The sequence below is a fragment of the Hemicordylus capensis genome, chromosome 2 (genome assembly GCF_027244095.1).
Source record: "Hemicordylus capensis ecotype Gifberg chromosome 2, rHemCap1.1.pri, whole genome shotgun sequence".
Taxonomy (NCBI): Eukaryota; Metazoa; Chordata; class Lepidosauria; order Squamata; family Cordylidae; genus Hemicordylus; species Hemicordylus capensis.
Window position 1 is genome coordinate 53261168 of NC_069658.1, and position 18433 is coordinate 53279600.

Here is an 18433-nt window from a genome sequence, read left to right on the forward strand (position 1 = left end):
CACCTCAGAGTTGTCTCCACCCTCACCTGAGCTGTGCTCCTGCTCCTCTTCCTCCATCCCCCTCATCCCCTCACCCATTTTGGTTGCTCCTCCATCCCCCTCACCCCTTAGTCACGGCTGCAGCATTGCCAGTGCCGATTGGCCAAGCCACAACCCTCTAACCCCAGAGACTTCCTCATCCTAAACAAGGCCGGAAAGGGAACGTGCTACTGGGGGCGTGCTATCACCCTCCGGATCATAATGCCGACAGTGACTGGGAGTTGCAGGAGGAAATCAGGGAGGCGTCAAGGAGAGGCAGGGTTGTAATTATGGGTGATTTCAATTACCCACACATAGACTGGGTAAATTCACATTCAAGTCAGGATAAAGAGGTCAAATTTCTAGATACGCTAAATGACTGTGCCCTAGAACAGTTGGTCATGGAACCAACCAGAGAGAAGGTGACCTTGGATCTAATTCTGAGTGACACCCAGGACCTGGAACAGTGACCACAGTGCCATCAAATTCAGCATACATGAGGGGAGAGAATCACCAAGGATGTCTAACACAGACGTTTTGAATTTCAGAAGAGGAAACTTCTCCAGAATGAGGAGTATGGTGAAAAGAAAGCTGACGGGGGAAATCAGGAGAGTCACTTCGCTCCAGAGTGCATGGAGTTTACTCAAAACCACAATACTAGAAGCCCAGTTAGATTGTATACCCAAAAGGAGGAAAGGTTCCACTAAGTCCAGGAGGATGCCAGCATGGCTAACGGGTACTGTCAAGGAAGCCATAAAAGGGAAGAAGACTTCCTTCCGAAATTGGAAGGCCTGTCCAAACGAAGAGAACAGAAAGGAACACAAACTCTGGCAAAAGAAATTCAAGGTGACAATAAGGGAGGCGAAAAGAGAGTTTGAGGAACATTTAGCCAAAAGTATAAAGGGGAATAACAAAAACTTCTTTAAGTACATCAGAAGCAGGAAACCTGCCAGGGAGGCAGTTGGACCATTAGACAATGAGGGAGTGAAAGGGATGGTTTGTTTGTTGGTTTGTTTGTTTGTTTATTTATTTATTTATTTATTTGATTTTTATACCGCCCTTCCAAGCTGGCTCAGGGCGGTTTACAATTAAAAAACAGATACCATTAAAAACAATTAAAATAGAAATACAAATATAAACATCAAATTTAAAAACATCTTAAAAAACAATTAAACTATCAAAACAATTAAAACCCTGAAAACCAGGTTAAGATTAAAACAGTTAAAACTAAATTAAAAACCCTGAAAGGCCAGGCCAAACAGATAGGTTTTAAGAGCTCTCCTGAAGGACAGCAAAGAATTAAGATTAATTAATTATTAAGGAGGATATGGAGGTTGCAGAGAAGCTGAATGAGTTCTTTGCATCTGTCTTCACGGCAGAGGATACTGAGCATATACCTGTTCCTGAACCAGGCTTTTTAGGGATGGAGGCTAGAGGGCTAAGTCAGATAGAAGTGACAAGGGATGATGTTCTAAACTGTCTGAAAAAACTGAAAGCTAACAAATCACCAGGGCCAGATGGCATCCATCCAAGAGTCCTCAAAGAACTCAAATGTGAAATTGCCGACCTCCTTGCTAAAATATTTAACTTATCCCTGAAATTGGGATCTGTACCAGAGGACTGAAGAGTAGCAAATGTAACACCGATTTTCAAAAAGTGATCCAGGGGCAATCTGGGAAATTACAGGCCGGTTAGCCTAACGTCTGTTCCAGGAAAATTGATGGAAAGCATCCTCAAGGATAAAATTGTAAAGCAGCTAGAAGAACAGGCCCTGCTCGGAGTGAGCCAGCATGGCTTCTGCAAAGGTAAATCTTGCCTCACCAACCTTTTGGACTTCTTTGAGAGTGTCAACGAGTTTGTGGATCAAAGTGATCCAGTTGACATAGTCTACCTGGACTTCCAAAAAACTTTTGACAAAGTTCCTCATCAAAGACTCCTGAGGAAACTTAGCTATCATGGGATAAGGGGACAAGTACATGTGTGGATTGCTAACTGGTTGAAAGACAGGAAACAGAGGGTAGGTATAAATGGAGAGTTTTCACAATGGAGGGAAGTAAGAAGTGGGGTCCCCCAGGGATCTGTACTGGGACCGGTGCTTTTTAATTTATTCATAAATGATCTAGAAGCATGGGTAAGCAGCGAGTTGGCCAGATTTGCAGATGATACCAAACTCTTCCGGGTAGTGAAATCCAAAACGGATTGTGAGCAGCTCCAAAAGGATCTCTCCAAACTGGGGGAGTGGGCGACAAAATGGCAAATGCGGTTCAATGTTAGCAAGTGTAAAGTGATGCACATTTAGACGAAAAACCCCAACTTTAAGTATATGCTGATGGGATCCGAGCTGTCGGTGACAGACCAGGAGAGGGATCTTGGGGTCGTGGTGGACAGCTCGTTGAAAGTGTCGACTCAATGTGCGGCAGCAGTGAAAAAGGCCAATTCCATGCTAGGGATCATTAGGAAGGGGATTGAAAATAAAATGGCTACTATCATAATGCCCTTATACAAAACTATGGTGCAGCCACACTTGGAGTACTGCATACAATTCTGGTCACCACATCTTAAAAAGGACATTGTAGAACTGGAGAAGGTACAGAAGAGGGCAACCAAGATGATCAGGGGCCTAGAGCACCTTTCTTATGAGGCAAGACTACAACACCTGGGGATTTTTAGTTTAGAAAAAAGACGACTGTGGGGAGACATGCTAGAGGTCTATAAAATCATGCATGGTGTGGAGAGAGAGAAATTCTTTCCCCTCTCACACAACACTAGAGCCAGGGGTCACTCCATGAAATTGATCGCCAGGAGGTCTAGGACCAACAAACGGAAGTATTGTTTCACACAACACGTGATCCACTTGTGGAACTCTCTGCCACAGGATGTGGTGACAGCCAACAACCTGGATGGCTTTAAGAGGGGTTTGGATGACTTCATGGAGGAGAGGTCTATCAATGGCTACTAGTCGGAGGGCTGTGGGCCACCTCCAGCCTCAAGGACAGGATGCCTCTGGGAAGATTTTCTTTATTGAATAAACAAACTACTAGAATTTTACATTACGATACATTCACAAGATCAGAAATCCACAGGTTAGCAATATAGACCAGGATACATCAAGCAAAACCCAAGAAAAACAGAATAGTCCTTACAAGCAAAGAAATACAACACGTCGGACTCTCACGTAATCGGGGGAGGGACATCGATCGTCCATTTCCAGCGTCTTTCCCATTCCGCCCTCAATAAGGAGCCCCGTTCTTTTTGGACAAAACCATATAACCTCTTCCAGGCCAATTGCACTGTCTTCCCCACTCCAATCTCATAGTCTCTTTTCACTTCCCCATTGCGATGGAGGAACATAGCATCCATGATATACAAACTGGTTAACCAAAAAACATAGATCGGAACCTTCCATTTACTCTCTAGAACTCCCCCTGACCTATCCCTCTTCCGACACACTTTCTTACTAGGACCTGGCGGGAGAGGATCCCCAACCGTGCCCGTGGTCAGAGCCTCCCAGGACTGCGCGCCCAATTCGGGCCATCGGAAAAGGGACCCCGCCCTTCGCCACACTTCCCTCGCCGTCACACATTCTTTGAGCGTTAGTCTCCACCGGAGGCGTTTCCAAGACGACGGCTTCCTGTTGGCAAGTTATCCTGGGGCATTGCTGCTGATCGGGCCGGAGCCACCGTTTACTCCCATTCAGGGGTAACACTCGATGATATATCCTCCACCTGAATTCCCAAAGGTGAAAGGGAATTTCCTTTTCTTTCAGCTACGCGACCGGTTCTCTCATCTGATAGAAGGACCGTGAGCTCCCACCTCGAGACGACCTACGTTTCTGTGCCCGCAAGAAGGGTCCCTCCATCAGCACCGTGTCATATACACTCTTGTTCATCTGTCAGACGGTCCGAGGCATCCTCAATATGGCGGGCACGATCTTTCCCCGTTTCATCCAACTGAGGAGATCCTCGAAATACTCCGTCACGGCCTCTTTCACCTTCTGGGTCACGTTCCCGAGAAAGGCGCCTTTCTCCCACCAGTCCACTCCCCACCGGGAGTCTCGCCAGCCGGTCGCGAATAACGCCGCCCAGAGTCTCTGTAGCAGATTTCCTCTGTCGTAAACGACGCAGAAGATCCAAATTCCAAAATTATAAGACACAAATTTGGCCAAGAAAAAAGACTGCAACGCCGGAAGAGCCAGGCCTCCCTGTTTCACGGTCTGGTAGGCCACCGCCCTGGGCAGCGGGAAGGTGCTCATCCTCCACACGAAAGCAAACACTCGTCCCTCTACCCTCCTCAGCAGATCGGCCGGAGGGGGGTAGACCGTCGCCAGATTGTGGGCGATGGGCACTAGGTAGGTTTTGACATAGACCGCCCTCTGATACATCGATAACTTCCAGTTCTTTCATTGAGCGATCTTAGCGGTAACCTTCTCTTCCCACGCGAGCCAGTCTTCCTTCCAGACGTGACTTTTGACTCCAAAAGTGAGTCCCAAGACGCGCACCGCATCTTTCCATTCTCTCGAGGGTCCCCCTTCCTCGGGGCCTCCTTCCACTCGATCCCTCACTGGCAGATACTGTAATTGGCCCTTCCCCTGATCCACTTCGACGAAAAAGCTTTTCTCCATGTTCACCTCGGAACCCGAGATCGCTCCGTACTCGGCAAAAAGGTCCAGCGCCACCCGGACCTCCCCCCCCGTTAACAGCAAGGTCACATCATCGGCGTGCGCTATAAACTTCACTCTGAAATCGCCGGGGGTCTCTTTCCCGATTTCATGTGATGATTCCAAGTCCATTGCCGTAATCGCCGGTTCCTCTTCCTCACTAGATCCCGGGAAGACCTCACCCGGCAAAGGTAGGGGGATCACGAATCCCGGCAAGCGGGGTTCACATTGGATTCGCCTTAGAACTGGATCCAGAGCAAAGACGTATAATAGTGGACTCAGGTGGCAGCCCTGGCGCACCCCTGAATGCAATATGATACGGTCGCCTCTCCAGCCGTTAACTTGCGGAACCACTCCCGCATCGGTGTATAGCATCCGTACCCAGTCCACGAATCGCGACGGAACTCCCTTGCTTCGGAGCAGTGCCCACAGATAGGTGTGATTGATCTTGTCGAAGGCCTTGATCTGATCGAGGAGTAACAGATGACCCTTCCAATGATCCTGTTTGATGAATCGAAAGACTTCCCTCACTAAGCACAGAGGATCCACCATGTTCCTGCCCGGCACGGCGCTCGTCTGAAGACTATGAATCAATTTCGCAGCCGTCGCCGCCAATCTCTGATTCAAGATCTTCGCCAGGATCCTGTAGTCGACGGTCAGCGTGATGGGTCTCCAGTTCTTAGGTAGTGAAGTATCCCCCTTTTGGGGGAAGAAGATCAGAAGCCCATCCGTGAAGGATCGGCCCAGAGCCCCCTCCTCCATGCAGGAGTTAAATAGCTTGACTAATACTGGCAGCAAGAGGTCCACAAATTCTTTATAAAAAGCCCACGTCAGGCCGTCCGGGCCCGGAGCCGAAGTTCCCTTGCCTCCCGAGATGACTCCCTTCACTTCTTCGGGTGTCACTGGTCGGACCATGGAGTCGCATTCTTCCTTCGTCAGAGACTGACCCTCTCTGGCATCCTCTGTCGCGTGACAGTTCTTCAGATACACATACACAGCCTCTTCCTTGACAATCCGTTCCGCGTACAGCTTTTGGTAATATTGAGACATGACGCAGAGCATGTCTTGAGGGACAACTTTCAGGACTCCTTCCTCGGTCCTCAGACCTTGGAAGCCCAAGTGCGGTTTTGGCGCATTCCTTTTGGCCCATTCATCTCTATCGACTATCGCACCCCTAGTCCGGTACATTTTACTCATCAGCCGATTCTGACGGAGTTGATTTTGAAAGTGACGGATAGTAGCTCTGCATCCCCCAAGTCTCTCCTCTTCGAAAGCCTCCCCTTTATTCATCCTATCCGTGATTCTCAACAATTGAGAAATGGCTCTCTGGTACTCTTGGATATCTTTCCTATAGACCTCACTATCAGCTAATCTTACACACTTAGAGATCCTTCTCTTCAAGATCTCCCAGTTCACCACAACATCTTCAGTGGTATTTAACATCAGTCTCGTCTGTCGGTTCAGTTCTAATAACAAAAGTGACTTAAAATAATCGGAACTCAAATGTTTTGGTTGTAAGCACCATAAAGGCTTCCCTCTGGGCAAAACCTCCCCATAGGTACACGTAAATCCGACCATGGCGTGGTCTGACCACAGAGTCAATCTTAATTTACAACTGTACACCTGAAAGGAGGGAGGCGCCCATAGTCTATCCAATCGGCTGGCTACCCTCGGATGGAAATAGGTAAATTTACTCCCAGACTCACATGTCTGCTTATACTTAAGAGCAAAAGCCGATTTATGGGAAATGGGAAAGAACTCAATAGAATTATGCACATCCAAAGTCTTGTCCTCTAACCCGAGAGTTCTTGACAAGTAAGATTGTAAACTACTCTCCTCGACTGTTAAAGAGGAGCATGGGGATGAGATGGGACATCCGTCTATAAAGGTCCTCCGATCCTCTGGGCGCGCCCTATTATTGAAATCGCCCACCACTAGAAGGTGACGTCTAGTATTGGTGATATATTTTAGTTTAGCCCACACTTTCTTCCTCAGAGAAACCTTCACCGGGGCATAAACCACACATAAACGGAAAATACGATTAGACGTGCCCCGTTGAGCTCCAGGAGCCTGGCCCCCCAAAATGGTAAAATCAATAAACATGAGCCTCCCCTGTTCGATCTCCAACATGCTATCGATTCTCAAATTGGGGCTATTCTTGAAAAGCACTGTCACCCCCGCATAGCCACTCCCATCATACGACCAATAAGAGGGGCCCCACATCCACTGCTTCTGCGCCGAGAAACGCTGACCTTCATGTTCAAAATGTGTTTCTTGGAGAATATAGATATGATAATTTAAGCGTGTTATAAATTGAAAAATGTCCTGCCTTCTGTCCAATGACTTCAGGCCATGGACATTCCAGGTTAGCAAATTAAAGGGTATGGCCATAAGTAAAGATAATAGTGTAAAGGAACGTAAATCTTACGGCAGTCCAGGGGAAAATAATATAGCAAAATTAAAACAGTGAAATTATATGATCACTGTCAAGGGGAAGATCCATCCATAGTAGCAAACACTTTGAGATTAGCATAAATCTAAATATACACAAATATGCACACACCGATTTCAGGGTTGAAAAAATGACATAATACACAGTAGCCATTCCAATCACTATCATTCCACATCCTCAGTGCCCTCTCGGGTCAGAGAGATACCTTCTACCCCTCCCACATCCATTCCATATGAGAGTGTAGACCTACTTTTAGGTATGTGTACCTCTGAGTACCAATTGCAGCGGAGTAATGGCAGGAGAGAGGGCACGCCTTCAACTCCTGTGTGTGGCTTCCAGCGGCATCTGGTGGGCCACTGTGCGAAACAGGATGCTGGACTAGATGGGCCTTGGGCCTGATCCAGCAGGGCTGTTCTTATGTTCTTATCCTAGCTCCACTCCTACTCCTCCCTGCAGGAATAGCAGCAGCAGTTGACTTGGCCCTTCCTCACTGGGCCCTTCGCCATGGCTGTTTCTTCCCCTCAGGACACTGATGGGCTTGAGCCCACCCCTCACCTGCCTACCTGCTTCTCCTAATGGCCTTTGTAGCTCTGAGCAGTGGTGATGGTTGACTGGGTCCTTCCTCGCTGCCGCCATGGCCACTCATTCCTTTCAGGCCTCTGACAGACCCAGGCCTGTCCCTCACCCATCCTTCTTTCTCTCTTCCCCTCCTTTCTCTCTCTCTCTCTCCCCCCTCCCTTCCTGAGTTAACAGATCCTGTTCATCTTGTTTCCTCATCTAATTTGCACAGTGGCAGCCTCCTTCTCCTGAAGGGGCTCTTTCCTCCTTCACAACCTCTCTCTTTGCAGACCCCTGCCCACTATCCTTTTATATAGAGAGATTCGTCTCTCCTCTGCAATTTTCCCTCCAGTAACAGCTGCATTCCAACTGACCTTAACCATTACATGCTCCTCTTCCCCATCTGCATATGGAATTCCCACTGCCCAATCACCTGCAATCTCCTACTCTGTTACCTCCGATTGGTAAAGCACTGTGTGGGCAAGGCTTGCCATGCACCATTTGCTACAGACCACCTAAGCATTTTTAATATACTAGCCGACCTGCACAAAGCATCTGTGTGCTCTTCGGGGCCGCCTATTCCCCCCTCCCTCCTGCCCCCTCCCTCCCTCCTTCCCCTCTCTTGCCCACTTCCCCCTCCCTTCTGCCCCACTCTCTGTTGACCTCCCCCCTCCTGCCCCACTCTCTTGGCCTCCCTGCCCCTCCTTCCTGCCCCACTCTCTTGCCCTCCCGCTCCCTCTGCTCCCTCCTGCCCCATTCTCTCTTGCCCTCCCCCCCGCACTGAGCATTTTACTGTGGCAGGTGGCGGGTGGCCATTTTCAGCTGGACCTCACCACTGGTACCTCCTTACCGGGTGGCCAAAAAGGGCCCCGCCGCCACTGTTCCTCCTTCTGGGTGGTGAACAGGGATGTCATGCCACCCGTTTCCCTCCCGCCCTGGCCTCGAATGGGTGCCTGGCCTCTGCGGCCGGGCGCGCTGCAGTGACCATTTCTCCTGGGTGCGCCTCAGCCAATCAGACGCCTCCGCTGGGCACAATCATCTGGGCGCTGGGACACACATTCCAAGGCACACCCAGGAGAATTATAGATAGATAGATAGATAGATAGATAGATAGATAGATAGATACTAGCTTAACCCACGCAAAGCATCTGCATGCTAGTACTTGATTGCTCCCCTCACACCTGGCCATAGCCCCCCTCACCTCAGAGATCTCTCCACCCTCACTTGAGCCACATTCCTGCTCCTCCTCCTTCATCTCATTGCTTCCACCCCCCTCACCCTTCTTGGTCACTCCTCCATCCCTTTATTCGACCCCCCTCACCCCTCTTGGTCATGGCTGCAGCGTTGCTGGTGCCTGTTGGCCAAGCTGCAGCCCCCTATCCCCAGAGACCTCCCCACCCTCACACGAGCCTCACTCCTGCTCCTCCCCATAAGAGCAGCAGCAGTAGCAGTTGACCTGGCCCTTCCTTGCTGCCGCCACTGCCATAGCCACTCATTCCCTTCAGGCCACTGACAGGCTTGGGCCCATCCCTCGCCATTCCTTCTTTCTCTCTTCACCTCTCTTTTTTCTTTCTCTCTCCTCCACTCGCTTCCCCCCCTCTCTCTCCCTCCCTTCCTGAGTTAACAGATCTTATGCATCTTGTTTCCTCATCTAATTCAAACAACGTCAGCCTCTTTCTCCTAAAGGGGCTCTTTCCTTCCTCACAACCCCTCTCTTCGCAGACCCCTGCCCACTATCCTTTTATATATATAGATTCCTCTCCTCTTCAATCAAGATCATCTTCCGTCCTGTAACAGTTGCATTCCAACTGACCTTAACCATCACAGGTCCTATCTGCATATGGAATCCCCACTGTCCAATCAGATGCTTCTGCTCACGAACTCTTGCGAGAGCTGCCACACATGAGATTAGCCACAGGTATGCCTTACAGAATTAGATAGATAGATGGATAGATAGATGGATAGATAGATAGATAACATCACTCCTGCAGTTGCAAATTTTAAGTCGCAATGGAACAGCACTGTGCTCTTAGTGTTTTAGAAACATGCAGCAGTGCGGACAATGCTGAACTGCCTGCATTTCATTGTGCTCTACGTGAGCCAGTGTTTGTCAAGGTTTGTCTTTGTGTCTTGCCCCGCCCTTGCCGGGATGCTTGTTTTAAGGGAAGTCTTGAGCACTTCTGAGACTCAGGTGTTTTAGTAGTTGTCAGGAACCCACTCTGACATCCCTCTCAAGTCCAGGGAAGTGATTTGTTTTTATATTTTATAACAACTTAATTCCAAGTTCTGGGAATTTATTCAGTTATGATTTTCTTTTGCTGCCACCATATGATTACTTATTACTCTGCTCTCAATGCTCAACATCTTGGTTACGTAGCCTCGTGAGCACAGGATAGGCGTATATGTTCAGTGTACAAATGAAACAAAACTTGAGGTGTAAAACAAAAACAAGAATAAGTGTATTGTTTGCAACTGATTGGAATAAAGATCTCTACAAGGCAGGACACATAAACTTCTCTACAAAGTTGCTAAGTACGTCAGCTGTTTAACTCTCTGAGTGGTTTATTATTCTTGATAAAATGTAACATTTAGGGAGGTGATATAACTGGGACAGAGGTAAATAAAACTTGGTTTGTAGACTTAGTGAATCAACTCAGACTTTCCTATCTGTCACCAGGAGATTTCACTTCTGGGCACCTTTCACATTCAAGGTTTCTTTCCCAGGCTTAACACTCCCCACTTTTAGAGTACTGCGCCAGTGTACTACTGGGTCCACAGTCTCCACACATTCACCACTCAAATCTCACACAAACCCCTGAACAATCTCTCTTGTTCAGATTACATAAACCAATCTCTCTGCTATGCTCTGTCCATCCTAACACTCAGATCCAACTACCTCCAACCCCAACTGTCTTCAACTAACCAACTGTCCTTATTTAAATCCCTCCCCTTGGACGTTCCATGCCTGGTTACTATGGCAACACACACTCTCACACACGCACTGCCCAGCTCCTAAATGTATGTTCCATCACAGTAGTGTTACAACTATCTGTGAAAATGTAGATCTCTCAGTCTGTTGGATATATTTGGATAGCTGAACCACTTTTGTTTCCATTTTAGTGTAAACATTCTGTTGTGTCAGACTTATTAAAAACAACACTAGCACTCCATAATATTTCTCTGTTTTTGCTGATATCCTGTCCCCCCCCCATCAGTTTCCTGATAATATTCTTCTTGTGTTCTGATTAGAACAACAGCGCACTTCCCCTTCCCCCTCACCATCTTATTCCTACACATTAAATAGAGCAGTTTATAGAAAATAGTTAGAATCACTGGAGAACATTTTCATTCATGTTGGGTCACATCTGAACAAGGCAGGCTAAGGAAGAAATGAGACCAAGGAAAAGGTTTCTTCCACCCCTGCCTGAACCTGCCCCAGAAATGTTTCTCTAGCTGATCTAATTTGAGACTCAGAGAGTCACAGAGATGTATCAACTATAAATAAATAAATAATGGATGTCGTGGATTAGAAAGTAACATAAGGGCTGTTCCATGCTGTGCAAACATTCTTCCTATTCATTCATTATTGCAAACACCCAGGTTGCCTTGAGCAAAGCATGGCATTTTGCCTTTTGAAACCACACTGCCTTTTGCAATGCATATGGTAAATGGGTTGCTGCACAGAGGGCTGCTTCAATGCTTCCTGCCTAGCATAACTGTAGAGGTTCCCTGCAATGTCATTCGCTGCTTGAATTCCCTCCCATTGCAAAGCAAGCTCTAGTGTTCCAAGTCCTCTCCCTTTGCAGTGGGTAGACCTGTTTTCAGTTTCTGTTGAGTATTTATAAGCATCATAGCTTAACTCCTCCAGTAGCTATTGATAATATAAACAAAAAAAGGTTTTGAAACAGAAAGGAAGGACCTTCCCAGACAGGTTTTCCCCTGATGTGTGCGGTGGAAATGCACGTTATATGCAATACTCTCCTTTGGAAGACATCTCTTCCCCCTTCCCTTTTGCAGTGTGAAGTTTCATACCTTTCTGAGTGTCTTAACAAAAACCCAGGTATCCCTCAGCAACAAGACTCCTAATTTCATACAAGTTAGATATATAATTCACCACTGCTGGATAGAATAAGGTGTAAAGTAAAATCTGTGATGATTTTAATTCTTATCTGGAAGTAACCTATGATGCATAAATCTATTTAAAAATTACTTCATTGTTAATCATGGCCATGGTTTTTACCCCTGTGGGAGATGTTCTATATGTGTGCAAGCGGAGTGTAGAATCAGCATAATGGATCCAAATACAAAGAAAAATAGAGATTTGGATTTTTTTTGCCACATGTGATACCAAGGGAATGGTGTATGTAATAAGATGCCCATGTCCTAAACTGTGCATAGGAAAGAGTGTGTGTAAAGTGAGATCAAGAAGACTGGAACACAAATTTAGAATTAGAACAGCACACAGTGAATCGCCGATTGTCCCCCATTTTTTAGAAATGGGACATACATGCGAGGACTTTAATTTCTTTGTCCTCTATAGATACACTCCACTAAGATTTTATTATGAAGATATGAATACTACATTATTAAGGAAAGAGGCATTCTTCATACACCTGTTCAGGACTCATATTGAAGGCCTTAATACCAATCAGGATCTCTCATGTTTTTTGGGGGACAACACATTAGGAACAAGATCAATATATCTAGTCACTCTGTAACAGCATTTTGAACAGGAATCTTGGACTTGCAGGATCAGGAGAGAAGGATGAAGGTATAGCAATTAACTAATCTAGTAGAGAACGCAGTTGTCAGTCATTAGCCCTCCGCGTGCTAAATTGGGGAGTAGTATAAGAAAGAAGGGAGTGCATAGAACTAACAAGCATGTCTCCGCAGGCGTAGTACCCTAAACACTGCAGGACGACAAGGCAGTTGTGATAATTAAAGTATGTTATGTTTAGACCTAAAATGGTAAGTGTTTTCAAGTGGATTTGTGTGGGGAGAACAGCATTTGGCAGAGAAGTGAAAGTTGATGTGAGCTCATATAATGTGACATGTTGCTCTTCCATTTAAGTGTTATCTGAAGAAGTAATATTCAGTTACAAAACATAAAATCCTTGTTTTAAAACAATAATACAAGGCAGTATCTGGAAAATCTGTAATATTATGGTACATTGTTTGTTATACTGTACGTTATTTATATTGTACATTGTTTGGGATATTGTACATTGTTTGGTCCCTAAAATGCATGGTTGGATTACTTATATTATCTCCACCTCGAACAAACTGAGAATGAGAATGCTTTACTGAGAATGAGAATGCACTATTACATCATGATGATAAGTTTCATCCCTATTGGATTCAACTGGTATTGAACTCCATCAGTTGACTATCAGGACTACAAGATAAGAACTGTTTACACCCAAGTGCCTAATTGAACTATACATCTGTTTGAGAATTTTGGATTATATTTTTATGCACTTTGTTATATCAAGTGGGAATGTTACTTTAGCTCTGATATGTCTAATATATAAAAGAATTGTGGGTGATTAGTTTATGTCTTGAGCATTCGTCTTTTAATATATTTAGTCACGGTGTGTTATTCATTTATCTGTGTAATCATGGCCATGAAGCAAGCAAAAGACTATGGCTGTACTGAAGAAAGGAAACAATTTAATTTTTTTTAAAGCACACACACTGCATTTTTATCAATATATAAATGACGCCCCCCCCCAATGTTTTTTGTAGTTATTTATATCAGTAAAAGTGGCTTGTGAATCATCCTGTTAAGCTAACAATCAGCTGAGATAGTTTGGAAATAATTAATCCAATAGTTTCAGGAAGGAAGGTACATTTACTTTAGTATAATAATAATAATAATAATAATAATAATTATTATTATTATTATTATTATTATTATTTGATTTCTATACCGCCCTTCCAAAAATGGCTCAGGGCGGTTTACAAAGAGAAATAACAAATAAGATGGCTCCCTGTTCCCAAAGGGCTCACATTCTAAAAAGAAACATAAGACACACACCAGCAACAGTCACTGGAAGTACTGTGCTGGGGGTGGATAGGGCCAGTTACTCTCCCCCTGCTAAATAAAGAGAATCACCACGGTAAAAGGTGCCTCTTTGCCCAGTTAGCAGGGGAGATTTATTGATGATATGCTACTTCAGAACATGCAATGGTAGATAGGTTATTGTCTGTTATGGATACTTGGCAATAGCAATAGAAGAATGAAGCATAGCAGGTATGGTTTACCCACACTGCCAGTGCTTTCATATTCTGGATGGTGACATAATAACCAATTGCTCAGAAAACCAGAAAGTGAAAATATAAATTAAGGATATTGATTATCATTTATTGACAGTACTTTGCAACAAGGTTGGGCAGGCTTCTGTGAGCTACTTTTTTATTTTGTCAGAGCTTTGGGAGCTACCAGCACAAAATAACAGCATGGGGAGGCGGAGGCTGTCACAAAATGACAATTTGGGGAGGTAGTGCCAGTTGCAAAATGGCAGCTTCTGCAAAAATTTACACTGAGCGCTTAAGGGATTTAAACATCAAACCCCCTTAATTTCAGGTGAAGTTTGATGCAGGAAAGGAGGAGAGCAAGAGTCTGCTTTGGAAGAAACTTTGGAAGAAACTGGAGCAAAAGTCATGGAAGAGAAAGTAAAAACAACCCTGATTAATGTGAGTGAGTTCGTTCAGACACAACATGGAAGCTCAGCTGAATTTCAACATTCCCAGTTTCTTTTCTTGTCCAAACGCACCTCTGAAGTTCAACCATGGTTCAATTTGGCCCAACAACCTGCCTTTGTAACCAAAGTTTGTAGCTGGTTTGTTTTAACTGTTTCAATTGGCCATCGTGTTGCACCCAAACTGACCCTGTGACAAGAGAGGATGTTCTAAACGGTCTTAAAAAAATAAAAATTAAAAAATTCCCAGGGCCAGATGACATCCACCCAAGAGTTCTGAGAGAACTCAAATTTGAAATTGATGATCTAGCAAAAATATGTGACTTGTCCCTACAATCAGGCTCTGTACCAGAGAATTGGAAAGTAGCTAATGTAACTCAGATCCAAAAGGATCCAGGGAGGATGAAGGAAACTACAGACCAGTTAGCTTAACTTGATGGAAAGCATACTTAAGGACATATACAGAAGAACAGGCCTTGCTGAATGAGAACCAGCATGGCTTCTGCAAAGGTAAGTCTTGCTTCACTAACCGTTTGGAGTTCTTTGAGAGTGTCAACAGGCATGTGGATAAAGATGATCCAATTGACATAGTATACTTGGACTTCCAAAAGGCCTTTGACAAATTTCTCCACCAAAGGCTCTTGAGTAAACTTAGCAGTCATGGGATAAGGGGACAGATTCACGTGTGGATTGGTAATTGGCTGAAGGATGGGAAACAGAGGGTAGGAATAAATGGACAGTTTTCACAATGGAGGGAAGAAGTGGGATCCCTGAGGGATCTGGGATCTGTACTGGGCCCAGTGCTCTAACTTGTTCATAAATGATCTAACTAAAGTTGGGGTAAGCCTTGAAGTGGCCAAATTTCAGATGACACTAAGCTATTTAGGGTAGTTAAATCCACAACAGATTGTCCAAACTGGGTGAGTGGGCGACAAAATGGCAAAAGCAGTTCAATGTGAGCAAATGTGAAATGATCCATATTGGGGCCAAAAAAAACCCAACTTCACATATACATTGATAGGATCTGAGCAGTCAGTGACTGACCAGGAGAGAGATCTTGGGGTCGTGTTGGACAGCTTGTTAAAAGTGTTGATTCAGTGTGCAACAGCTGAGAAAAAGGCCAGTTCCATGCTAGGGATCATTAGGAAGGGGACTGAAAATAAAAATGGTAATATTATAATGCCCTTATACAGATCTATGGTGCGGCCACATTTGGAGTACTGTGTATAGTTCTGGTTACCATATCTTAAGGACATTGTAGAACTGGGAAAGGTGCAGGAGAGGGCAATCAAGATGATCAGGGGCCTGGAGCACCTTCTTTATGAGGCAAGCATCTGGGGCTTTTTAGTTTGAAAAAGAGGTGACTACAGGAAGATATGATAGAGGTGTATAAAATTATGCATGGAGTAGAGAGAGTGGACAGAGAGACATTTTTCTCCCTCTCTCACAACACTAGAACCAGGGGTCATCCCATGAAACAAGGCCAGGAAATTTAGGACCATCAAATTAAGTACTTTTTCACACAGCGCAAACAATCCATCCCATCATCCCCAGTCATGGCCTTTGTGGCTGGGGATGAGGGGGAGTTGTAGTCCAACAACATCTGGGGATGAGGGGGAGTTGTAGTCCAACAACATCTGGGGATCCAAGGTAAAGAAACCTTGATCTATGGAATTATATGCCATGAGATATGGTGATGGCCACTAGCTTGGATGGCTTTAAAAGGGGCTTAGACAAATTCATAGAGGACAGGTCTATCAATTGTTACTAGTATGGTGGCTATTGGCCACCTCCAGCCTCAGAGGCAAGATGTCTTTAAATAACAGTTGCAGGGGAGCAGCAGCAAGAGAGAGGGCGTACTCTAATGTCTTGCCTGTGTGCTTCTCAGAGGCATCTGTTCGGCCACTGTATGAAACAGTATTTTAGACTAGGTAGGCCTTGGGCCTGAGCCAGCAGGACTGTTCTTATGTTCTGGGGTTTATTCTCAGCCTGTTACAAGAGCCCTGCCTCTGCCCACAGAGGTGTTGGCACAGAGTGGCTAAGAAACAGCCTCTCCATTAGTTTTCCTCTGGATGCACTTGGGTGAAACCTGCCTAATGACTACTGATGTCACTGCTACCCTAAGCAGTCTGCAACAGTGACTCTTCTATACTGCTGCTGGACACAGACATTGGCCAGGAGCTGCTTGTTGTTGTTGTTGTTTTGAGGGGGGTGGAGGCCAAGATGATTACAGGAGCCAAAAGCAAGTCATGAGTGGCTTTCTGCGTTCGCGTGCCATGGGCCAGCACTCTCCTTTCCCTCTAACCAGCTATTATAAGAAAGCTGCAGGCTGTCTCCCTTTGTATAGCTGCACCATGGCTAGGCTCCAACCAGCTGAGAGCAGCTGAGGGTGGGTGAAAAGTGTTGAAGCAGCCCATACAGCTTTTCCATGTCGACATCAAGATGGCAACCAATGGTAAGGAGGGAGTGACGGGACGAAGCATTACCAGAAACTGGGCCATAAAAACTGCCAAAAAGCTAAAAAGCTTGGCTGAAGAGATGTGCCTGTAGTTGTTTCCTAAAAGCCAACAGGGGTGGAGCAGCTCTAATCCCAGCAGGAAGTGTGTTCCACAGCTCTGGGGCAACTACAGAGAAGGCTTTCCTTTGAGTCATCACCAGACAAGCCAGCGGCACCCTTAGACGAACCTCCCCTGAAGATCTTAATAGGCAACAGGGTCCATAACAAAGAAGGCATTCTCCTTAATACCTTGGGCCCATTAAGGGCTTTATAAGTAATAACCAGCACTTTGTATTTTGCCCGGAAACTTATTGGTAGCCAGTGTAGTTCTTTTAGAACTGGAATGATATGGTCTCTTTGGGTCATCCTGGACATTTATTTATTTATTTATTTATTTTTACACTTATATCCTGCTCTTCTGCCGAGGAGCTCAGAGCAGTGTACATGGTTGTTTTTATCCTCACAACAACCCTGTGAGGTAGGTTAGGCTGAGAGATACATGACTGGCCCAGAGTCACCCAGTGAGTTTCATGGTTGAATGGGGATTTGAACTTGGATCTTCCTGGTCCTAGTCCAACACTCTAACCACTATGCTATGCTGGCATCAATCTGGCAGCAGCATTCTACACTAACTGCAGTTTCCAGCTTATGTGCAAAGGCAGCCCCATGTAGAGTACATTGCAGTAGTCCAGCCTAGAGGTTACCAGCATGTGCACCACTGTCTTAAGGGCACTTACTTCCAGGAAAAGGCGCAGTTGGTGAATCAGCCAACGCTGATAGAAAGCACTCCTGGCCACCGGCTCCACCTGAGGTATCAGAGAGAGGCTTGGGTCCAGAAGCATTTATACCCCAACTACAAACACGTTCCTTCCAGGGAAGTGTAATCCCATCCAGAATTGGCAGATCTATCCCATTTCCCAAACTGCGGCTTCCTACAATGAGCAGCTCCATCGTGTTTGGATTCAGTCTGTTTGTTATCCCTTGTCCAGCCCATTACTGCCTCCAGGCAGACATTTAGGGAAGTTATGCCATTGAGCGTGCGACCAGCAACATGTGTCGGACCTGAGACCACTTGGGAAAGACCCATAGTTGTCATGGCCATTATGAACTCCCAAGCTGCTCCAGATAATTCAGTCCCAAAGTGAACGCTGAAGTCACCCATCACCATTAACCTGGGCATTTCCAATGCCAACTCTGCAACCAAATCTGACAGCTTAGTTAGGGATTCTGTTGGGAAGCAGGGTGATCGGTGCATCAACAGAAATCCCAATCTATCCTTGGTCCTCAAGTACACTCCCAATATAGGCAGGTGCTCTGACAGGGATTCTGATAAGGGATATATTGTTCTTATAAACCACGGCCACTCCACCTCCCTGCCCACATCCCACCCCCCACCGTTGCACCTGACAGGGCCCAGAGAGAAAAGGGCAGGGAAGCAGGGAGAACTTTAATATGGCATGGCATGCTTCCATTCAGCCAGGCAATCAGATCCGCATTATTGGTTGGAGAGGGAGGGAGGGAGGGAGAGTTACTTCAGATAAACCTGGGAG

General features: G+C 45.7%; 1 protein-coding gene and 1 pseudogene across 1 annotated transcript in view; one reads left to right on the forward strand and one right to left on the reverse strand.

Annotated features, from left to right (window-relative positions):
- ATG10 (autophagy related 10) overlaps positions 1-14296 on the forward strand; it is a 182171-nt gene extending 167875 nt beyond the window's left edge. Inside the window, exon 7 of the mRNA XM_053297181.1 lies at positions 14272-14296. Coding sequence (XP_053153156.1) covers positions 14272-14275 — 4 coding nt within the window. The 3' untranslated portion in view covers positions 14276-14296. The remainder of the gene's footprint in view (positions 1-14271) is intronic.
- The window catches only part of LOC128345338 (protein THEMIS2-like), a 43834-nt pseudogene that overhangs the window by 14335 nt on the left and 11066 nt on the right, over positions 1-18433 (reverse strand).